The following is a 21,778-nucleotide window of genomic DNA, read 5'->3' as shown; positions in this document are numbered from 1 at the left end:
CCCCAGGCCCTGAGGAAGCTGCAACGGGAGAGTGCGCATCCCGGCCGTTGAGGAACACAGGAATACTGGGGCTGCATGCTTCCGATGATGGAGGGGGCGAATCAAGGTGGCTGGAACGACGGGTAAAGGATCCCACTTGGCGCAATCCAGCAGAAGGGCAGCAGGGGCATGTCGGCCACGATGATCCTTTGAGAGTGGGCCGTTTGTTGCCCACTGCTCGCTGCTGGAATCCGCCTCGCTGGCCATTGGTTTCCAGCGGCCCAGCGGGCAGTCTGTCAGCAGCGAGTGCATAAAAAGCACCGTTGGAGAACCGTTCATGGGGGCGGTCAGCACTCTGGCAAAAGGACGAGATGGGGCTGGAAAGAAACGCGAGGTGTCGGCATGGATAGTGACGAGCATCAGACCATCTGGCTGTTGTGTGCGCCAGCCATTGTCGCACGGCACAGTGTGCTTGGCCCAGGCGGTATCTCCCGGGCACCCTGGCACCATGCATCCCCAGGCGGGCCTACTACAGAAACCGGCTCTCTACCCAGACGTGGCGCCCAGCTGAGGATGGGTAGCATTGGCAATTTAGCATCAAGGGAGAGGCGAAAGCGAAAGCAACTAGCTATGGCGGCTGCAGTATTTTGTGCTCGTAACATGGCGATGCGTGTGCCTCGTAGCGTAGGCATTGCGCCAGACCCCGAGGCGATGTGATGGGACGACGCCATGGTTGCCCATCGAGAGCCGGGAGCTGGAACCGTGTGATCGGTGGCCAGTGGCCTAGCCGGCTAGTTCAACTTTGGCAAGACGCGGGCCAATATGTTTCGGTTCCCGCTTGGTGCTCGCTTCGGGGCACACGAGTCAGTGCGCGTGGTTGTGGTGGATGGCGGGCCTGCAGAGAGGAAGGTGTGGAGAGCAGAGAGCTCGTTGCCAAAGAGCCTGAGGGAGCATGCACAGAGCGAGCTGTGGTTCTCGCCGGGTTCTCGCGATGCAACACAATGCTGCGCCATGCCCTGGTGGTACTAGAGACGCAGCTTCTGCGCGCGAGGCGTCCGCGGAGCATTCCTGGGTTGCACGCGGGTGAGGCTTCAAACCAATAGCCACAGCAGACTAAGCTGCCTTTGTCCGGCTAAAATGTCAGTGCAGATGAGCCTGACCCAGCGGGCCTCGCAGCCGTCCCCTCTCATAGCCGCGTGCCCTCAGCTCTCCCCATTCTTCACATATCCACCGCCGACTCTTGCACCCTCATTGCAATTGCGGCTCCCGACGACCGGTGCTGTTCTCGCTCTGCCATCTGTCTCGGAGGATCCTTTGGAGCACACCTGACTTGGCATCATCTTAGCCAGCCTCGCCGTCGCGTCTCCCAAGCTTTCTGGCCCCCAGCACCCGGCCCTCAGCACCACCCAGCCATCGACCGCAGCACCGCAAAGACATCCATCTCTGCGCATCCCCCACTGCACGATTCCTCTGCTCGACCTGTCGCTTTGCGCATCATTTTTTTTTGTTGATTTTCCACGTCTCTGCCGGTAAGTTTTCCCAGCGAGTCTCTCCCGCGCCTTTGGGATGCCGACAGTTTGGGCACGCGTCAGCCAGCGATGCCGTGTCGGCCCTGCGGCGTCCACGAGCTGTGGGAATGGCATTGTCAAACACATGTGCTGACCAGTCCAGATCGTCTGCTACCGTGGTTCACACCAGAGTAGCTGTTGTTCTAGCTCGTGCAAAGTACCCATTGTGTGGTCGCTGATGTAAGTGTTCCCTTTGGGTGGGTGCAGCGAGGCAGTCCCTGGCATCGCCTCACCCCAACTCCACGACGACTCCGCATGCTGACTCGCTACAGACACGACCCATCGCACTCATGATGTCCAACATTGCTGTCAGCCACGAAAACAAGAGTCAATTCATCCGCACCACCAAGGATGGCCGCACGATTCGCTACAATCTGCAGGTGATCCAGCAGCCCGAACGCGCGCGTGCATGTGGTAGCGGCGCAAAGTCCAGTGCCGATCGCCGCCCAGTGGACCCTCCGCCTATTGTCGAGCTTCGTATCTACGAGAACGACCAGGACATCACCTTCGCCTATAATGCGAGTTTCTTCCTCCATGCCAGTCTGGAGAATGCGCGCGCCATCGCACATGGACGCACCCAGTCTTCTGCAGGCCCCAGCTTTCCTGTCCTTACCGGCACCCCCGTTGCAGGCATGGCCTACCTCGAGCGCCCTACGCCCGCCGGCTACTTCATCTTTCCCGACCTCTCAGTCCGCCACGAGGGCAAGTACCGCCTGAGTTTTGCTCTGTTTGAAAACCTGGCCGAGGTCAAGGACCTGGACCCTGGTGACCCAGAAGTCATCTTCGACGGCAACCACTTTGTCTCCCATCGTGCCGAGGTCAGATCATCGCCCTTCACCGTCTTCTCTGCGAAGAAGTTCCCTGGTCTGTCCGAGAGCACTGCCCTGAGTCGTCAGGTTGCCGAGCAGGGCTGTCGTGTCCGTATCCGTCGCGACGTGAGGATGAGGCGCCGCGAGAACAAGTCGTCCAAGGAATGGGACGAGTATGATGAGGAGGGCGGTGGCTACGACCGCGCGAGAGGAACAGCGACCCCCGACAACTACGGCCAGCCACCAAACGCCCCTCTCGATGACCGTCCACGGTCCGTCTCCAACGCCAGCAATCCGTCGCTGGCACCTCCCCGCCGTCCGAGCATGGAGGAGATGGCACATGGCTACCCTGCCAGCAATGGCTATCAGCAGCAGATGCCACCGCCGCAGAACCCCACGTACACGCAAATGCCTTCGTATGCCTCGAGCCAACAACACCAATACTCGCAGCAGTACTCCGCTCCCCAAACGCCTTCCATGATGCAACCTCCCCAGCATTCCACTGCATACTCGCAACACCCGCAACACCCGCAACATGCCCAACACGGCAGCTACTCGAGCCAGCAGCAACCTCAGCCCGCAATGCCCGCAAGCCAGCAATACGGCTACTCCAACTACCAGCAGCCGGCTCACTACGACCAGGTTCCTCCTTCCCGTCAGGAACACGTGGCCGCCGAGTACGCTCAACCAGTCGATTACCGACGTTCGTCTGTGACCCAATCGTCGCCTCAGCAGTACTCCGCGCCCAGCCATGCAGTGCAATCCTACAGCTCTGTGGATCAGTACAGTCGGCCGCAGCAAATGAGCCAGCCTCTGCAACCCCTGCAGCCCTTGCACACCTCACCACAGGCATATGCTTCGTCTACACCTAGTGCTGTGCACACTCCCAGCCACCAGCCGCTGCCATCTTTGAGGCCCATCGTTGCTGAGAAACTGGAGCCCGTCTCGCCTTCTTACCAGTCGCCGCCCGGTACTATTTCAGCTACCATGTCAGTCAATTCTGACGGGTCCAGCCAGAACTATGCGCTGCCCAAGTTCAACGCCCAGGCACAGGGTCTTCCGCCCATGTCGGCTGGATCAAGCAACAAACGTTCTTTCTCCAGCACATTCGACTCCCGCCACTTGAACGAACGCATGGTCTCTGGCAGCAGGCCACAACCCTCTGGTGCTGGGTACAGCTACGACACTGCCGACTCTCCGGATATGGAGGAGCCCATGGACCGAGCGGCTATGAGCTACCGGCGTGCGGACGGGACACAACGGCAACGTCATGTACCCGCAGTCGGCCATTGAGTTTTTCTCTACTGACGGCCGCGTAGCTCTGATAAGACCGGCCCCCAGTATGTACGCTGCATAAGGATCTGTTGTAGGAGTACGGCGTTATGTGTGCTGTTACGGATCTAATGTGCTCTGATCATCTATACCCTCGAGTACGACGAATGCGCGATCTCACCACGGCAGTCTTTCCTATTTTGTATCCAAGCCCTGTCTTTCTATGCTTTATTACACATACGTCAGCTATTGAGCTGCACACTACCATTTCTTTTCACTGTTACACAAAATATACTACCCACATACCCCACATCCCCCACACACATCAAGGCAACACGCCCCATGTTTCCTTTCACTCTATTATTTCTACCATGTATTTTGTTTGGATGTGCTTTACGGAACACGCGGCTCAGCAAATTGAGAGCTCTGGCATTTCATTCCATTGGTCAATGGAACTGTGGCTTTACCCTCCACGGCTTCATGTCGCCGTCCGGATAATCGGACCAGATAGTATACGCATGAGCATGCGACAAGGGAGGCTGCTTGTGATTTGCATAGATTCCGTAGGCTCAATCATGGCACAAAGTGCGCTGTTGAACTTTAGTTGTGGTCCCCTTGCGTGAGCAATACACGCAGCTTGTCCGCTCCAAGCACATTCCACGGAACGGCTACATCTCGCGTTGCCTAGTCCGTCTCCAGAGTACCCCTCTACCTACCCCGCGTCCCAATACAGATCAACACAATCACGCAATTTGCCAGCGTCCTACCAGAACACGCGCCATGCATCCGACGAGTACAATGTGACTGTCTCTTACACATAATAGGTAACGTAGACCTTCAAGCTTTTCGCATTATGCCGCAAAGAAGACCGACTTACCTGTAGCTAGCCTATGATGGGATGGTAACAGTGTGACGGGCCTCAAGTACACTTCCCGCGATGGGAAGCTACGAAGGTCTGCTGTGGACATAAGCGTGATCCACACCCGCGTGGGCAAAAATGACGTGACGGACGCGACTTTTGGCACAATTGATCCTTTGGTTCTCCCCTCTTTCCTCCTTCCTCTCCTCGATTTCCAAACCTTCTCGTGAATATCTGACACTCTACCACCCAATTCACATCGCCATTGTGCATAATTGTTACATTGTAAAGCAACATGGCTGAGGAACTGTCCAAGAACTTCGAGACGCTGCAATTGCACGCTGGTGAGCGCTTTCAAGCTGCTCTCCTGGTGTATGTACTAATACAACCTCTCCAGGTCATGAGCCAGACTCAGCGACAAACTCTCGTGCCGTACCTATCTACGCGACCAGTGTAAGTTGTGGAACAAAGTGGGCCTTCAATGACAATCATGCTAATACAAACAGTCCTACACGTTCAATGACAGCGCTCATGGCGCAAGGCTCTTCGGACTCAAAGAGTTTGGCAATATCTACAGTCGCATAATGAATCCCACCGTCGATGTCCTCGAGAAACGTATCGCCGCACTAGAAGGCGGTGTTGCAGCACTAGCAACAGCGTCTGGCCAGGCCGCTCAATTCATCGCCATAGCTGCGTTGGCACATGCCGGAGACAACATCATTGCAACCTCGAACTTGTACGGAGGCACATACAACCAGCTCAAGGTCTTCTTCCCACGCCTGGGAGTGCAGACCAAATTCGTCAACGGCGACAAGCCGGATGACTTCAAGGCTGCGATTGACGAGAAGACGAAGGCCATCTACGTGAGTTTCTGCAAACGATTACCTGCAAGCTGGCTAATGTTTCGAAGCTTGAGAGTATCGGCAACCCAAGGTACAACGTCCCCGACTTCGAGAAGATCATAGCGATTGCGCACGAGGCTGGTGTTCCGGTCATTGTTGACAACACATTTGGTGCTGGAGGATACTTCTGCAGGCCTATCGACTTTGGTGCCGACATTGTGGTGCACTCTGCTACGAAGTGGATTGGAGGTAAGGCTCACTTCATTCCTCGAAAGAAAGTATACTGACTGAGACGACAGGCCACGGAACGACGATTGGTGGTATCATCGTAGACAGCGGAAAGTTCGACTGGGGCAAGCATGGCAAGCGCTTCCCGCAGATGGTTGAGCCGTCAGACGGCTACCATGGACTCAAGTTCTGGGAGACTTTTGGAGCCATCACATTCATCATCCGAGCCCGCGTTGAGATCCAGCGAGATCTAGGCGCAGCGCTGAATCCCTTCGCTGCACAACAGCTCATTCTTGGTGTCGAAACCCTTTCCCTACGAGCCGAGCGACACGCATACAACGCACTCAAACTGGCGAAATGGCTTGAGAACAACAAGAACGTAAGCTGGGTATCGTACCCAGGTCTCGAGAGCCACCAATCACACGAGCTAGCGAAGAAGTACCTACCGCGTGGTTTTGGAGGCGTGCTATCATTTGGTGTAACAGGAGGTGGTGCAGCAGGCAGCCAGGTTGTAGACAACTTTAAGCTCATCTCCAATGTAGCGAACGTTGGCGATTCGAAGACGCTGGCTATCCATCCTTGGACGACGACGCACGAGCAGTTGAGTGACGAGGAGAAGATCAGCTCTGGTGTTACAGAGGTAAACAAATGGTGCTTATGGGATCAAAGTGATGATTTGCTGACAGATTGTAGGATCTCATCCGTATTTCAGTTGGCACAGAACACATCGACGACATTATTGCCGACTTTGAGCAGTCGTTCAATAAGTCTAACACGAAGCCGGCTGAAAAGGGTCAGCCTGAGAATGCAACCAAAACAGGCGGCGGTGAGCCTTCTGCGTCCTTGTCGGGAGCTACATAGGAATGTGGTACTGAGTTTGTTGCTCTAGAAACGCGAACAGCGATTCCGAGATTGTAGTGCGATGAATACCTAATGGCAGTCCTGGGCCATATTGTGGCTGATAGGTCAGATGTTTGATACCTACACTACTTGTTATCTATTGCGCAGCGTGAACTCTCTCCGTGGTGTCCTCGTACGAAGTCGTTACATGTCTCTTCTAACTCCTGGCAGCGCACACGCAGCAATGCAAGCCGAGGCATCTTCCCTATCGGCGGGCTCCAGTACCGAGACCGGTCGGCCAATCAGCATGGAGCCGTCTGCGTGGTCGCGAAACAAGGATCGTTACCCCAGGATCTGATCTCGACAACATGTGAAAGCCACAAATCTAGCACACGACGCATGTGCGCATCCAAACGCTCTCGTCATCCTATACACACCAGCCCTCTTGCTCAGCGGTACATCAAAGGCAGCGCGGCACCCCATCTCATTCCCCGCAAACACATGCCAAAAGGCGCATGCTCCGGAGTCTGGAGAAGAGCGGGATGCCCAGACATCGGGGTTTCAGCTGCATCCAGCGCACCTGACCGGTAGCTTTCGGTGCAGGAACTTGGCTCCAGTTTTCATCTTGGTCGCAATTGGACGGGAGCGCGACATGACGACTTTGCCGAGGCACGTTTTGCGCCGCCATGGGAAATTGTGGAGTTTCTGGCTTAGTCCCGTATGATTACAACCCTTGCTTTAGGGTTCGTTGCGCCTGATTCCCATCCTCCACTGCTGAGTTTGAGCGCGTTGCACTTTATCGAGACTTGTTGCATCTTCTTTTTACAGCAAGCTATAGCTGAGGAGCGAGCGGAATTCCGGGCGTAAAGCTATAGGTATGTGAGGTCATCTGCCATGTCGCAGCTGGAAGCTAGAAGCTTGGGGCTGTCCGGACACGCCGACCTCGCCCATCAGCGGCGTGTTTACCAAGAGCTCTGCTGACGTTTAATATAGAGTAGACTATCTGTCATCACCTCGCTGATATCACCTTTGCACGTTACACGAAGTCGTCCTCGACCGAACCGGACAGAGCGACCACTCGAAACCGACCTAGCCGAACACATACATACGCGAAGATGTTCGGATCTATAGATGCCCAGATGGACCGCGCGGAGGAGCTCCATGGGCCTCCGGCGAAAGGACAGCCATACAGTGTGGCGTTGCCAGGCTCAGAGGCAGAGGGAAGGAGCGCCATCTACAGGCATTGGAGGTTTACGGACAAGCCTCTCCTGGATCACCTGGTTCCTGAGATCAGGACACCCCACGAAGCGTTCGAGAACTCGGTCGCCAAATGGCCCAAGAACAAGTGCCTGGGCCATCGCCCCTACGACACAGCTACCAAGACCTTCGGGCCCTACGTTTGGGAAGACTACGAGACAGTCGCCAAGCGGAGAACGAACTTCGGTGCCGGTCTGGTACACTTGCACAAACAAGCTGGCGTTACCGCGCCAAAGTACGGTATTGGACTGTGGTGTCAGAACAGGCCGGAATGGCAAATCACGGATCTGGCGTGCATGTCTCAAGGACTCTACACCGTTTCCATCTACGACACGCTGGGCCCAGACACAACCGAATACATCATCAACCACTCCGAGCTGTCTTGCGTGGTTGCTGGAGTGAACCACGTTACCGCGCTGTTGAAGCTGAAACCTCGATTGCCTTCGCTGAAGATCATCGTGGTTCTCGATCCGCTTTCCGCTGGCGAGCTTCCCGGAGAGTCCAAGGGCGACATCCTGAACTCGCTTGCGAGCGAACAAGGTGTAACGATCCACTACATCAAGGACGTGGAAGCTTTGGGCGAGAGGCAACCGATCCCGATGAACCCTCCTACACCTGAAGACATTGTTACCATCAACTACACATCTGGCACAACGGGAAACCCCAAGGGCGTCGTTCTGTCTCACAAGAACGCACATGCTGGAACATGCACATCTATGGTCATCATGGGTAGCGGTCCCAATGAGATCATCTGCTCTTTCTTGCCCTTGGCGCACATCTATCAGCGGCTGGGAGAACACAGTGGGTTGGCGACCGGTGCTGCTATTGGCTACTTCCATGGAAACATCGCAGAGCTAGTAGATGACTTGCAGATGCTGCGACCTACCATCTTCTCTGGTGTACCCAGGCTGTACAACCGCTTCGGAGCTAAGATCAAGGAAGCGACCATCCAAGCCACTGGCGTCAAGGGAGCACTATCCCGACACGTGGTATCGACCAAGCTGGCGGCTCTCAACGACAAGCAAAACCCGACTAACAAGCACATGCTCTACGATCGCATCTGGGCTAAGAAGGTCTCTGCTGGTCTTGGACTGGACCGTTGCAAGGTTCTAGTCAGTGGCTCTGCGCCCATTGATCCCAGTCTGCATCAATTCCTCCGTATCGTCTTCGGAAGCAACTTCACACAAGGATACGGTCTTACCGAGACTTACGCCGTTGCACTCGTCCAGCACGAGGGTGACTTCTCCGCTGGCAACTGCGGTGGTGTTGGACCAAACACAGAGTGCGCGCTGCTCGATGTGCCTGACATGGAGTACATGTCCACCGATAAGCCGCATCCTCGTGGTGAGCTGTTGATCCGCTCTGCATCGCAGTTCAAGGAGTACTTCCGCAACGAGGAGGAGACTGCCAAGGCGATTGACGCTGATGGCTGGTTCCACACTGGCGACATCTGCTCCGTCGACGAGCTCGGTCGCTTCAAGATCATCGACCGCAGGAAGAACGTCCTCAAGCTCGCGCAGGGCGAGTACATTTCCCCCGAGCGGATCGAGAATGTATACCTTGCAAACTGCAGCTACCTCGCCTCTGGCTATGTCCATGGCGACTCGCATCAATCCTTCCTCGTGGCCATCTTCGGTGTCGCGCCTGACATCTTCCCACAATTCGCATCCAAGGTGCTCGGCGAGAAGATTCCAGAAGGCGATATCGAGAAGTTGAAGGAGGTCTGCAAGAACAAGAAGGTCGAACAGGCAGTACTTAAGGAGCTGGAAAAGGTGGGACGAAAGAACAAGTTCAATAGCTACGAGCGCGTCAGGGCTGTGCGGTTGTTTGTTGATCCTTGGACCATCGAAAACCAACTTTTGACCCCAACGTAAGTTCAACTTGACGATACCAGATGGTTGACATACTAACACTATACAGACTGAAGTTGAAGCGCCCGCAAACTGTCAAGGCTTTCAGGAAGGAACTGGATGACTGCTATGAGGAGGCACTGGCCGAGGAGTCGAAGGCCAAGGCGAAGTTGTAGAGAGTGGAACTGCATGTTTGGCGTCTGGCGGCCGTACGAGGATACCTAGACAGTGATTGCATGGTTGCTTTCCTAGCGCGCGGGTACTCAGGCACCCTGTGCGAGTCATGGTACCATGGAACTGCGTATAGATCGGTCGATTGAGTGTACAGTAGCGGTAATACTACAAACTGAACATGTTCATCACGACCGCTATGGAGCCTTGCCGGCTGATGAGCTGGTGAAAGGATGAAAATTGCAAGCGGTGAACGATAGTAGACAACGTGTCACGGGCCGTAGTGGAGAGTACCTAGGTAGCGAGCAATCAGTGGGCGCCAAGTCACGCATTGACAGGGTCCTCCTCACCTCGGAAGCCGTAGCCAGTAATTGTCGTGTCCGACGCTGCAACCAGCGAAGCAACTTCTCGACTAATTTCTGCACAAAACAAACAGTCACGGTCCTCCGCTCTACACCCTCGACCCTTCTCCGCCTTATTGCCGCCTCGCCGCTTCCTCGAGGCGCGCTCCCTTATCTCCATCACCTTACTGCATCTTAGCGCCGCGAGCACCCCAGACGGATGCCCATTACACGCGCAACGGCTTTGGCCATGAGCGACGACGCCGAAGAGTCGACACAGCCGCGCGCGTCGCGCTTCAAGGAACACACAAACACAAACGGCAGCATACGACCGCCGCCAGACGAGCTATGGAAAGACATCGGTATCGAAGAGCTGATCGAGCAGTTCAACGAGGAGAACGCGAAGCCGCCGACGTCGAGAAAGAGCTCTGCGAACCGCATGCCCCGCCTGGTCAAGTCGGCTTCTTCGAGGGCAGCTTCCGGTAGTGGGACCCCTACGGAATCCAGCTTTAGCACAACCGTACAGGCATCGGCAACCGCGCCGACAGAGACGACTTATGCTCGCCTACAACGCGCGTTCGCCTCCATGTTCGGCAGTGTTCTGGGCAAGCGCAAAGCTGGGAACGCAGACGCAGAGCGGGAGAAGGACCAGCACCAGCAACTACTAGAGCAGCGCAAGAGGGATGCCGAAATCGCCTATCATGAAGCGAAGGACCTGGGCCTTCTCCCTCAACCAAAAGTCTTCGTACGACCCGCTATGAGGTCGCGGCAATTTGGTACACCATATCAGCCTGTTGCCGCTGAGAAGATGCAGCTTGGCTTGACCGCAGCCATGGCCGAGGCTGCGACTCCAATCCGCACACCGCGAACACCGACCCTCCGCCACACCCCCAGCAAGAAAGACCTGCACAAGCAGAAGAAGCTCACGAAGCGCGTCTCCGACCTCGAGTACAAGCTCGCCTCTGCGAAGAAGGAGCTCCAGACCGTCCTTTACAGCGACATACCGCCCGTCCCACGCATCCCCGACTTCGCACCACCCACCCCGGACGTCACCCCTAGCGAAAACGAAGACCCATCACGAAACACAACCCCAGTCGAAGTTGAGCCACCCGTCAGCATCGGCAAGATTGTAAAGAAGCGCAAAGCCACCCTCCATGACTCGGACGGCGAGTACAAACCCATACCCACCGACTCCGAAGGCGACATCGACATGTTCTCCGCTGCGTCCGCCTCCGAAGCCGAAGTGTCGGAGCGCACCGAGCGCAGTATAAAACGCGTCAAGAGCACCGCGAGCAAGAAGAGCCCCAGACGATCTAGTTCGAGGCTCACCAAGCGCTTCTCGAGGAGTAATCTGAAGAGCGAAGAGCCTGTGCGCGTTGTGCCCGATGGTAGGGATGTCCCTGACGTGCCTAGTATACCGCGCGAGATGGAGGGTAAGGGCAAGAGGGTCAAGGTTGGGGATGATGGGTTTGGAGGGTTGGGCCATGAGATCTTTTGACTAGAAGATTGATGATACGTTTGGAAGATGTTGAAAAGCTTGCTTTGCCCGAAGACACCATTGGACGTTGTTCGCATTATCAGCCTAGGAACATCTTGCATAGCACATGGAGCGTGCGGGAAAGGCGTTTGCTGGGTAACTTGTCCCCTACCCCTTTTTCTCTGCTTCTGATTCGTTTCCTTTCTGTCAGTTTCATTCACATCATCAGCGTCCCTCTCCTTACTCGCACTGTGTGCGGATTGGAGTTGCTATACTTCTTGTATCTGTCTTCGTCAGAGATTTTGGTCTTTTCCCATTAATGTCTGGAGCATTTTGTATAGGTATTGTCTATGCATGAAAGCGACGAAATTACGACTTAATAGCATACAACAACATAATATCTATTCTTGAACATCTTGGTGTTGGTAGTCTCGAGAATAGGAAGTGTACTAGTCGCATTGGGACACTGTCTTCTGAGACTGAAGTTGATAGCCCGTAAGACTTTTCTGGTACGAGCGCATGTCTCGGTACTCTGGATCATGACGCTGTTGTAGTTCTTTGTCGCCTTGCAAGACATGCTCAGACATACTCAGACACATGTCTCTAGACATCAAAAGTCTCAGACCGACCAAAACCAAGAGTGATATATTTAGCTTACCATGGGCTCACACGTAAAGATGTACACAACAGCAACCACGATACCAGAGCACCACGAGAACATTATCCAACCAAACGAACGCCACACATACACCATGCCTTACCACCCCGACTCCACATCCCGCGCCCTCTTCATGAGACACCACATCCACACTCCTACCGCCCTGCAAGAAATTCTCTGCTCCATCTGTCGCCAGCGTTGCACCGACCACCACCAAGTCGTTCAGATTACTGCACATCCAGAATGCCAGTGTGTGTTTGGCGAGACGTGTCTGCTGCAGTGGTTAGGGTCTGGGAGTGCGGCATGTGGTACTTGTCCGACTTGTAGGGCTGTGTTGTTTAATGGCAGGATTGGGAGTTTAGGAAAGACTGATAGCGATGACGATGGCGAGGATAGCGATGACGCAGATGGAGATGAGCATGAGGACAGTGAAGAAGACGAGACAGAGGAAGACATTGAACGTGGACGACAGCGATCAAGACAAAAAAAGGGAAGTCGCCCGCGTCGCCGTAGAACGCCTTCATCCGCATCCTCTCTATCACGACCATCGTCTTCAGCCTTTTCTTCAGACGAGTTCGGCACACCACCCCCTCGCTCTTTCCACCGCCGTCGCCGCTCGCCTTCTCCATCCCCCTCCCCATCCTCATCAATCACCTCGCATACCCTCTCAGCCCCATCAACACCCACCCACACTCTCAACCTCGCCCTCGCCATCGACACGCTAGTCACCGACCTCTGGGCCGGAACCTGGGATCTCGTAACAGAAAGCTGGTCGCTAACACCAGACGATGCGGCACGTTCACGTAGCATCACTCGCGCGCAACTCGTTATGCTGGTACGTGATGTCAATCCTTTTGAGGAGGACTTGGAAGATGCTGTGGTAGAGCATCTCGTTGTGAGAGCGAGGAGGATGGTGGTTAAGCATCGGCGAAGTGGAGAGTATGACGATGGAGGGGAGTTGAGGGCGGAGAGGGAGGATATAAGGTTGGCTGTTGGGTATGGGGTGTAGATGGTCCGCGGGTGTGTTTGCTTTTGCGTGTGTTCGTTCGTTCTACAAGGTCTAGATTCTATATGTTATTTCGCGGAGTTTGCTTTTTTATTATATTGGTTCCTGAGAGTGTTGTCAAATATGAATTCGAGAAGGGTAAGCGATAGGATCATAGAGCAAATCAGGTTCATTCACATAACAAGCAGCTTCTTAGCCTGTCTGAATACTGCATCTCGATAACAAAGACAGCAAAACTCGCACTGCGCCTATCAACTTTAATGCTTCCAAATACCCTGCACAAACACCCGATTAACCCCGCAGAACCACGGCGGCTACTCCCATTTCCGACCACGGACATGCGGGTCATCCGGGTGTGGCAGTCGCGCCAGCCAATTGCATACCAGGGATATAATTCCGCTCCGCCACCTGTCTCCCTCCCCTGCTACTTGCGCCGCGGTTCGGCCCCACGTCATCGATAGGCCTCCAGTCTAGAAACGACAATGGGCATTGTTTGGCAGCCTGGCAGGCCTATATAGTCAAGGTGGGTCTGTAGCTTTCTGACGTGCGTGCTTGCATATTGTCAACCCTCCCGAGTGGTACTTACGAAATTACATGTACGAACATAAACCCGAGAATATGGCCGACGAGAAAAAAGAACAGGTGAAGCGTGTGGCTGCTGAGAATGGAATGTGAGTTTTGGTCGCTGTGAAGTTAGCATGTAATGGATTGCTAATGGAGGAGTAGTGCTAATCCTTCGGGTGCGATGATCGCGGCTTTTGCGCCCATGTATCTCGCTGCCATACCTCTTACGTACGTCTTTCTCAGGCTCTCGAAGCCGTTCGTTAAACCGGACTGGAACTGACTGTGTCGAAAAGCTCCTTCCTCACAAAGCCGGACAGCGTCACGCAATCTCTGGTTCACGCGCTCATCAAGTTGATTCCAGGAGTTACAGTACGTTGATTCCTTCTCTTTTCTGCTTCAGCTCCGCAAATCGTCTCTTACTAACGGATACTCCAGACAACAGCTATAACATCCGGTCGCGCAATCCCCGCCCTCTCAGCTCTATACATATTCTGGACCTTCGGCGCATCGGGCGCGCTCTCCGCAGCAGGACAAGCCATGGGCCGAGAAGAGGGTCTCGACCTAGAACATTCGAGGAAGCATATTCACAAGCTCGACGGACTGCCGCTGAGGCTAAGGAGTGCGCATTATGCGCTTATGGAGAACTTCCCTGGTAAGCCGACATTTCTCGCAGTGCCCTCTATCAGTAAACATTGTCGCTAACGTAAACGTGATTGCAGGCTTCGCCCTTGCTGCCGCGCTGGCGCAGGTCCTTGCACCTCGAGATGCACAGATCGTGAACCTGCTAGGCTACCATGTCATTGCAAAGTTGCTCGTGCATTACCCGTCTTACCTGAGCAACGTGGCTCTGCCGAGGACTGCTGCCCATGTTACTGCCACGGCGGCCCTGATCAACATTTGCTGGAGGCTGGCTGCTGGCAACTAGAATGGTAGCGCATGAAGTATGACTTTTAAGATACATGTGGCAAAGAAACTTCGAAGTCGTGTTGATTAGGTAGACACCGTTACTATCTGGAACTATCCAAGACGTGTTAGTCTACACGCGTCCATCTTGTCTATGTAAGGAAGCTCATCTTGCCACTAGCACCGCCCTCGTACTTGTGTTCCCTCTCGTAGTGGTTCTGATCTACCATATCCTCTTCACCGAGGACATCCTCACCTGCGAGAGCCTTGTCATGCAGAACCATCGTTGCAAACTTCGACTCTGCCACACCGTTCTTACTGGCTACCTTTCGGATCTCTTGCAGAATATGATCCGAGAGCCGTTGATACATGGGATCCTCAGGAGGAGCGTCGCCGCCTGAGCCTGACTTGATAAAGCCACCATCGCTGTCGTACGGCTCGAAGTATGCAACGACCATTTCCAGTTCACGGAAGTTTGCCAAAACCCCGGCGTAGGCGGCAAAGTGGTTGTCGAAGCCCCTGATATGCGCTCCGGTGACACCATGTATCTTGCCAGCGAAGCCGTCATGTTTCCATGGTAGTTCAAACATGAAGTGTCGATATCCGAGCCGCTTGAGGTTGGGGCGGATATCCAAGACTTTCTTTAGCATACCCACGTTGAGAAAGTTCAGCCCAAAGCTCAAATTGCATGACTCTAGGTCGGAATGGCTAGCGATTATCCGAGTAGAAAAGCTTGTATGAAACTCTGCCGTCCCTCAATGCATGACTGAAGATCTTCTCGTGTTGATGAGGTTAAGTAAATGTTGGAACAAAGAGGAGAGTACGGTCGGGCGTGAAACGGGCAGGAAAGCTTGGAGACTCACACATCATGGTTTTTTTTTTGCATTGCATTGCAGTTCCCTTTCACCCTCACCAGTATTTCAGTATCGTGGGTCTGAGCAGAGAGAGGGAACGATCTCGCGGAGCTACACCGAGAGTCTGGGAATGAAAGGGCGGAATCTATTCGGCTTCACCCTTGCGCCTTCCAAATGTGGTAATCGATGTCGTCGCCAATCGCGAGGCTTGTCAGTGTTTGTCTCGTGCTAGCGGAACATAGATTGCAACGTTTACCTCCCCCGAGAGATTTCCTCTTCACAGTTCCACCCTCAACTCGTTCTCTCTACTGCCACGCTCTTAAACCACAACACTTCTCACCAATTATTCATACGAAAAACAAAACATCCATCAAAGTCATGTACTACCAGGACGTTCTCTCCCTTCTCCTCATCGTCGTCGGCATGGCGTTTGCGGCTCCTAGCCCGCACATCGGCATGATCAACAATGACGACGTCCGCGATGTCGGCGCAGTGTACTCTCAAGCAGACTTTTCATCCGCGCCTACGTTTCTCCTCATGGACAAGCAGAGCCCTAGGTGTATTCCACTGTACATAATCTCACCACTTCTTCTATCATAGTCACTAATGTATCGTGGGGACAACGACGACATCGTGTCAATTATGATCTGTGTCGAGTCCACCGAGTGTAATTTCTGGAAGGTATGTCTTCGGCGCATGCTTGGGGTTCGCCGTACAAACTAACAGTCAAAAGAACAAGGACTGCGGCGGCTCCATGTCGGACGAGGAAGCCGCCTTCACCGTCGGTTGCGGCGACGTTCACGAGATCCCTCTCCCACTGACTGGCACATACGGCTCCTACAAGTGCCAGCATGTACACCCCAACACCTACGAGTCTTCGAGCACTGTCAGGGTTGAGACTACCCCACACGACCCCAACAACGATGTGCTAGGTCAGGTATGTACTCACATTATCTTCGGAAATACCCATCATCTACTTACTTTCCACAGTAGATCTTACCTCCGTAGACCACTCTCTTAGCGTCGATGTGATTTCACTTCATTCTGGTCGGTTGGTCTTACGACGATGGTGAGAGTGATCTATTGGCGGCGGTGGTTCATCTCTGCAGGCCCTATTTTGGATGAACTTGATGGCAGCCATGGACTGTAATGACTGGTGGACCAATAGCTTGTGATTTCGGATGTTGGCGGCAATTTCATGTAATGAACCTGAAATCGTACCTTCATTTGTTAAGCCTTTAACCTATGCTTTACGATGTAACGGCAGCATGGGATGTTTTAACGACAGCTATTCTGTGTGGGGATCTGGAACTACTGTCCCGAGATTACTTTGCGCATGCAAGCTGACATCGCACATCAAATTGACTGCATATGCGGTACGACGCAGACTTATAGGCAATTGCCAATGTTTTTTCTCGTTAGGTGGAACGTATTCAAGACTGCATGCCCCTTCATATATGGAACAATGGATATCACAGCTCAGTACTCCGACGCGTTGCGCTTCTTCCCAATTGCATGGCCTCAACACCTCTACGCCTTTGACTTCTGACCTAGCAGCGGTATCTGCATGTCCTTACTAAGCTGAATCCTAGGGCCTGGTATCTCGCTCATTTGCTCTCTCTTTGGTGTATCACCAAGCTTCTTCCACATGAGTTGCAGCATAATATGTCCTGGCGTGATACCGGTCTGCTGCGATCCCCAACGGAACTGCCATAGTGGGAGAGATTCGTTGACAGTAGGGGTACGCTTAGCATCGTAATAGCATGCTACATCTCCGAAGCAGAGGAAGACGTATGGGAATCCGGTCTACGTGCGCATTAGCAATGTCTTCTGGCGAACCAAGCTGGGAACAATACTTACTATAGTGTATAGCTCGTCGTAAATGTCAACGTTGCGCTCCGTACACGTCCATGCATAATCGCCTTGCCCGTAGTGACTGTCAACGTTCTCTTCTTGACTATCGTCTTGGAATGTGCAGTTGCCATTATGAGTGCTAAGAGTATAAGGGTAGTCATCCATGCGCTCGAATATCCCGCATTCTTTCCCGCTCCCACTGTCATGGACGAATTTGCCATGCGCATTCAGGCATCCTACACTTGACTCTGGGGTTGCGGTGCCCCAGTTGTCGGAGGCTAAGACGTAGATGTGACCAATGCCGCTGAAGTCTGTTTGTTGAATACCAGCGTATGTAGGTAGAGCGAGCGAGGTTACGAGCAAGAGAAGCGTGGTGGGAATGTTGGCCAACATGATGCGCAGACGTTAGTTTGCGTTCCGAGAGAAGAGAGACGAGGATGCAAGCTTTCCAAGGTTCGGTCGGCAGTGTCGTAGCGAAATGAATCTTACTCTGGGGAAAGCAAGTACCCAGGCTCTTTATATTGATCGACCGTCGCACAGCTCAGGTGTACCGTGCCACGCTATACAGCAAAGAGCTTGCCCGGCAAAACCCTCGCGCTGTCTCTCTAGGAGCAAACACTAGCCTCCTTGGTGGGGAAGAGACACGCCCTTGCGAAACCTACCCCAAAGTCGCTGCAAGATAGATTAATTCCCCCAGAAAACCAATTTCGGATCCCCTCCTCGTGATGACGGTAAACAAGTTCGCTTCCCAGTTTGAGGAAAACGAGGTCTGGAAACTCCAATGTTGGCGAATAGGCGAGAAGAAGATGCTCGCATAGCATACGGCGTGACCTTGTACTTAATATCGGACGTTGGGCCTTAATAGCATCGGGACGAAAGTCGCGCGTATAGAAAATCATGCTAAGAGCTGAGATATGGTACAAATATGCACGGGTTTACTAAGGCGGACGCACCACGTGCCCAATCACAAGAAACATGGCGAATCGTTGGCAGGCAGAGAGGTGAGGGATCGAAGGATCAAGCGTCGGGCGGACTTGGAGCTTGTTTCATTTAGCCAGAAATGCCGAAGCAGATATGTCAGAGATCTGTAAGCGCAGGATGTTGGAGAGCGGACGGAGATGTAAGCGGAGTAACATTTGGGAAGCGGCGAGAGATGCCGAGGCGCGAGCCAGAGCTCGGACTTGGATGTCGCGCGCAAGCGAGATATGGCGAGCAGCTGAAGTTCGTATTCTACCCGTTTCATCATCTTTGACCATTTCGACTTCATGGTTTGAGTATGAGGACGCTTCGAGTTCAGTCACACTTCCGTTACAAAGAGGCAGTATTTGGATAGAAGTAAAGATGATTATGGCGGATCTGGCCCTTCTAGGCCGTGAGCCTTGTTGAACCCCTCAAAAGACCCTCAACCCCCGAACCAGTTCTTCCCTACATCACGACACCGAAGTCCGGGATGATAATGGCGAATGCTGGCCACTCCTGTCGATCTCCCGCAGGATACCCACAAGCTCGCGCATCATCTCCGCTGAACCAAGCTTAGCGCTTTCGGCAGCATTACGCATCACTCACGAAGTCCGGAATAGCGCCTTCTCCTGGGATCATCAGTGCTAGCCGTAACGACTGGATTGAGAGCTTGGCGACATACTAGCCTAATATCCCATTTCACGACACTGGCGGACGGGTCTTAAGAGCAGCGCATATGATGCATCTGGCGCCTAAATTCTTATCAACGAAAACGTCTTCCTATTTCAAAGGGACAGCATACGATCCATTGTAGACATGGGTTACATGGTTACGTATGTCCGCCACCACACCAGGAATCTTATCTATGCCTAAATCCTTTTACCAACCAATCCATCGTTGGCTACAACTGCTTCCGGATTGGCGCCATTCTCAACAACATATCGATGCATTATCACTGCTGCACCTTCGCTTGTGATAGAAAATGTATGTTGGCGGAACATGTGGGTGTCCTGACTGTGCGGACACGGTCTCGCGTAGTGGAGACTTGATTTGGCTGGGCAATGCAGAATCCCATATGGCGCAACGATTCCGCATCCGGTGAATTTGGTCTTGAGATATTCGCAAAGACCCTGGCGGCCCACGCAAGGAGACTTTGGGACCACGGTGGTTGCGGCGAAGACTGAAGTCAGTAGGCATTCTGATAGAACATCACGTATCGTATCATACTAGAGATGCAGACTATGACAAGGCTATCATTAGTATCTATTGCTCGAATTGAGTAAGAACTCGTTCCAGTCGAAGTAGTACCCTATCCATGAAGACCCCACTTTGCCCATCACTCAGAGTCGAGCCGTGCATCTGCTCTTATTGTGCAAGTCATGAAAGGAATCTCAGTCTCACTCATAAACTCAGATAGTGGTAGTAGCACTTGATGCGGCGTGTACCGGAGTGACCTTATGACCCAAGCGACACACGATGGAGCTGTTGCGCAGATGTTCTTTACGGGTGCAGTCCAAGCAGAGACCCTTAGCGGTATCGGACGCCTTGAGCAAGGCCTCCACCGATTCCGCTTTGATGTCCTTGGTAGCCGTAACAGAACATGACATGTGGTGCTGGCATTTCGGATCCAAGAGCAAAGTCTTGAGTATCGCTCCCGCCTGGACATACTCTTCCATTGACTGACGAGTACTTGCTGTGACCCCAGACGTAGTGAGAGCTTGAAGGTATTGCTTCAAGATAACAGCCGCGTTAGGACAATTTGAACTAACAAGGTCCTGGTACTTCTTGCCAAAGAGCTGAGAGCGAACACTAGCTTGAAGAGATGCAGACTGGGGCTGAAGCTTATCTAGAAACAATTAGCAGGTGTCCTTTCTTGTTGGAATGTAAATTTGCAAACAAAGACTACATACCGATGTGCTCCATAGGGACGAAGTTTGACCCGTGGGTAACATCGGTGTTGCTGAATCTCTTGATGGTATCTCGCAACAATACTAGGGTGACCTGCTGAAAGTCCCGAGGAAGATCGCATACATAGGTAACGAATACGAGCTTCTCGAACTTGAGCGCTCTCGGTGACTTGAGCTTTTGGCTAATCCAAACTTGAAGCCATGACCGTATACTCTCCGTGCAGCCGTACTTGTCGCAGATGATAGCAAGGTCAGGTAAGTCATCGAAGGAAGGCTCGCGGGTCAAGTTGGCAGTTTGCATATGAATGAATTTGCAGAACAACGTCATTGACTCTGCGTCATCGTCCGGAAGCGCAATATTCTTGGGTGAGGCGGTGGAAAGGTTCTGTCCCTCTGCGAAGTTCCCACTGAACATCGCGCCAAAGACTGGTGACGCGAGGCTGAGAACATGAGAGGAGACGAGGAGAGTCCCGACCGATTTGCCGTCTTTGCTGAGCTCCAGTATGACGTCGCCGTATTTTGCTAGAACCGCACCAGAAGCCACATTGTCTTTGAACAAGCAGGATTCCTCAATCTGCGCGCGCTTCTTGGGTGGCCCTGCCATTATTCCGTCTTGCTGGTAAGTCAGCGACCGCTTGATGTTAGTCGTTTCGTTTACCCACCTTCGAGTTTTGCTCGGATTGATACCCAGGTGCTCAGAATGGTCGAAATTGAAAAGGTAGGAGTTCGGATAAGCGAAAGAGAACCCAGAGATTGAAGACAACACCGTTTTGCCAAGGTCGCGTGCGCGCTTTCTTGCGCGGTGAAGGTGAGGGTGAGGAGCTTTACAGTGCATTGGGCATTTGTGAAAGCAGCAACTTTCTTGGCTCACCCAACACAACAGCGAGCTCAGTGGCTCATTAGTAAGGCGAAGTCAACCTCTAAGTCCTCTGCGTCCGAATGTAGTTTCGATTGGGCTGTGGGAGCGGTGTTGCTCGCTATACTCCGGGAACTCGAAGAGATATTCTTCCGAGAATTTGTGCACCAGATGCTTTCCACGCGGCATTGCGCTCTTTTTTCTTCTGAACATCAACATTTCAAGTCTTCTTTTGTGCTTGATGTCGGCCGCGTTATCTCGAATCCCGTTCTCTCACCACGGAGCAATATGGATAGATGCTTGCTGTCGCGATGATCAATGCTGGATGACGATCGTATCAAGCACAGTTGCTTCCGACACAGTTTCTCTCACGATGGCGGATGTTATGCAAGATCTTCCTCCGCCGGCTCCTCAAAACACACCTACGCGATTGATGGTTGAGCACATCTACACCTATAGATAAGATTACGGACGTTCGTTAACTCTAAGTCAAGCAGGTAATAGAGAATGACTTTGCGATGCCCGAGAACCGTCGTTGAGCCGCTCAACATGTGGTTCTGCCTATGCGAAGGACGCCAGGCGCTATCGGAAGCTGAGGGGGGGAATGCAGGTAAAAGAAAGAACTCGCAGTATAGCTAGCCCAAGGTACACATCCCGCGGAATCAGCGGGATATACTTCCATCAGATTTCGGCGAGATGGCGCCATGACACCATCGGGTTCCT

The 21,778-nt window shown here is 53.2% G+C and overlaps 9 protein-coding genes across 9 annotated transcripts; 7 read left to right on the top strand and 2 right to left on the bottom strand.

Moving 5' to 3' along the window:
* The first annotated feature begins 1,456 nt into the window (after positions 1–1,456).
* On the top strand, positions 1,457–3,878 carry BKA58DRAFT_194625 (sexual development activator VeA). Its single transcript, XM_046165680.1, has 3 exons — positions 1,457–1,508; positions 1,651–1,727; positions 1,820–3,878. The coding sequence occupies exon 3, from the start codon at positions 1,838–1,840 to the stop codon at positions 3,647–3,649; it is 1,812 nt and encodes a 603-aa protein (XP_046024316.1). The 5' UTR covers positions 1,457–1,508; positions 1,651–1,727; positions 1,820–1,837; the 3' UTR covers positions 3,650–3,878.
* A 470-nt stretch (positions 3,879–4,348) lies between these two features.
* On the top strand, positions 4,349–6,591 carry BKA58DRAFT_340627 (Cys/Met metabolism PLP-dependent enzyme-domain-containing protein). Its single transcript, XM_046168330.1, has 6 exons — positions 4,349–4,831; positions 4,885–4,940; positions 4,994–5,350; positions 5,398–5,578; positions 5,629–6,197; positions 6,251–6,591. Exons 1-6 carry the CDS (start codon positions 4,783–4,785, stop codon positions 6,416–6,418), a joined length of 1,380 nt encoding a protein of 459 aa, XP_046024315.1. The 5' UTR covers positions 4,349–4,782; the 3' UTR covers positions 6,419–6,591.
* A 735-nt stretch (positions 6,592–7,326) lies between these two features.
* On the top strand, positions 7,327–9,995 carry BKA58DRAFT_386839 (long-chain-fatty-acid-CoA ligase 1). The gene is made up of 2 exons (XM_046170506.1): positions 7,327–9,524; positions 9,575–9,995. Exons 1-2 carry the CDS (start codon positions 7,513–7,515, stop codon positions 9,678–9,680), a joined length of 2,118 nt encoding a protein of 705 aa, XP_046024314.1. The 5' UTR covers positions 7,327–7,512; the 3' UTR covers positions 9,681–9,995.
* A 65-nt stretch (positions 9,996–10,060) lies between these two features.
* BKA58DRAFT_194594 (uncharacterized protein) lies at positions 10,061–11,692 on the top strand. The gene has a single exon (XM_046165679.1). The coding sequence runs from the start codon at positions 10,237–10,239 to the stop codon at positions 11,512–11,514; it is 1,278 nt and encodes a 425-aa protein (XP_046024313.1). The 5' UTR covers positions 10,061–10,236; the 3' UTR covers positions 11,515–11,692.
* Positions 11,693–12,152: 460 nt separating this feature from the next.
* BKA58DRAFT_421704 (uncharacterized protein) lies at positions 12,153–13,160 on the top strand (the record flags this gene model as incomplete). Its single annotated transcript, XM_046172796.1, has 1 exon — positions 12,153–13,160. The coding sequence occupies one exon, from the start codon at positions 12,153–12,155 to the stop codon at positions 13,158–13,160; it is 1,008 nt and encodes a 335-aa protein (XP_046024312.1).
* Positions 13,161–13,593: 433 nt separating this feature from the next.
* BKA58DRAFT_386834 (uncharacterized protein) lies at positions 13,594–14,801 on the top strand. The gene is made up of 6 exons (XM_046170505.1): positions 13,594–13,680; positions 13,754–13,828; positions 13,884–13,949; positions 14,015–14,090; positions 14,157–14,373; positions 14,441–14,801. The coding sequence occupies exons 2-6, from the start codon at positions 13,776–13,778 to the stop codon at positions 14,644–14,646; spliced, it is 618 nt and encodes a 205-aa protein (XP_046024311.1). The 5' UTR covers positions 13,594–13,680; positions 13,754–13,775; the 3' UTR covers positions 14,647–14,801.
* A 1,319-nt stretch (positions 14,802–16,120) lies between these two features.
* BKA58DRAFT_459181 (uncharacterized protein) lies at positions 16,121–16,486 on the top strand (the record flags this gene model as incomplete). The annotated part of the gene is made up of 3 exons (XM_046174709.1): positions 16,121–16,159; positions 16,212–16,415; positions 16,472–16,486. 3 exons carry the CDS (start codon positions 16,121–16,123, stop codon positions 16,484–16,486), a joined length of 258 nt encoding a protein of 85 aa, XP_046024310.1.
* Positions 16,487–17,008: 522 nt separating this feature from the next.
* Positions 17,009–17,725, bottom strand: BKA58DRAFT_402778 (uncharacterized protein; the record flags this gene model as incomplete). Its single annotated transcript, XM_046171745.1, has 2 exons — positions 17,009–17,284; positions 17,339–17,725. The coding sequence occupies 2 exons, from the start codon at positions 17,723–17,725 to the stop codon at positions 17,009–17,011; spliced, it is 663 nt and encodes a 220-aa protein (XP_046024309.1).
* Positions 17,726–20,150: 2,425 nt separating this feature from the next.
* On the bottom strand, positions 20,151–21,074 carry BKA58DRAFT_194529 (uncharacterized protein). Its single transcript, XM_046165678.1, has 2 exons — positions 20,862–21,074; positions 20,151–20,811 (listed from the first exon to the last, which is right to left on the bottom strand). Exon 2 carries the CDS (start codon positions 20,801–20,803, stop codon positions 20,195–20,197), a length of 609 nt encoding a protein of 202 aa, XP_046024308.1. The 5' UTR covers positions 20,804–20,811; positions 20,862–21,074; the 3' UTR covers positions 20,151–20,194.
* Between the last annotated feature and the right edge of the window lie 704 nt (positions 21,075–21,778).

This window comes from Alternaria rosae, assembly GCF_020736505.1.
Source record: "Alternaria rosae strain MPI-PUGE-AT-0040 chromosome Unknown BKA58scaffold_6, whole genome shotgun sequence".
In the NCBI taxonomy this organism is placed as follows: domain Eukaryota; kingdom Fungi; phylum Ascomycota; class Dothideomycetes; order Pleosporales; family Pleosporaceae; genus Alternaria; species Alternaria rosae.
This window is presented reverse-complemented; position numbering and strand designations above follow the sequence as displayed.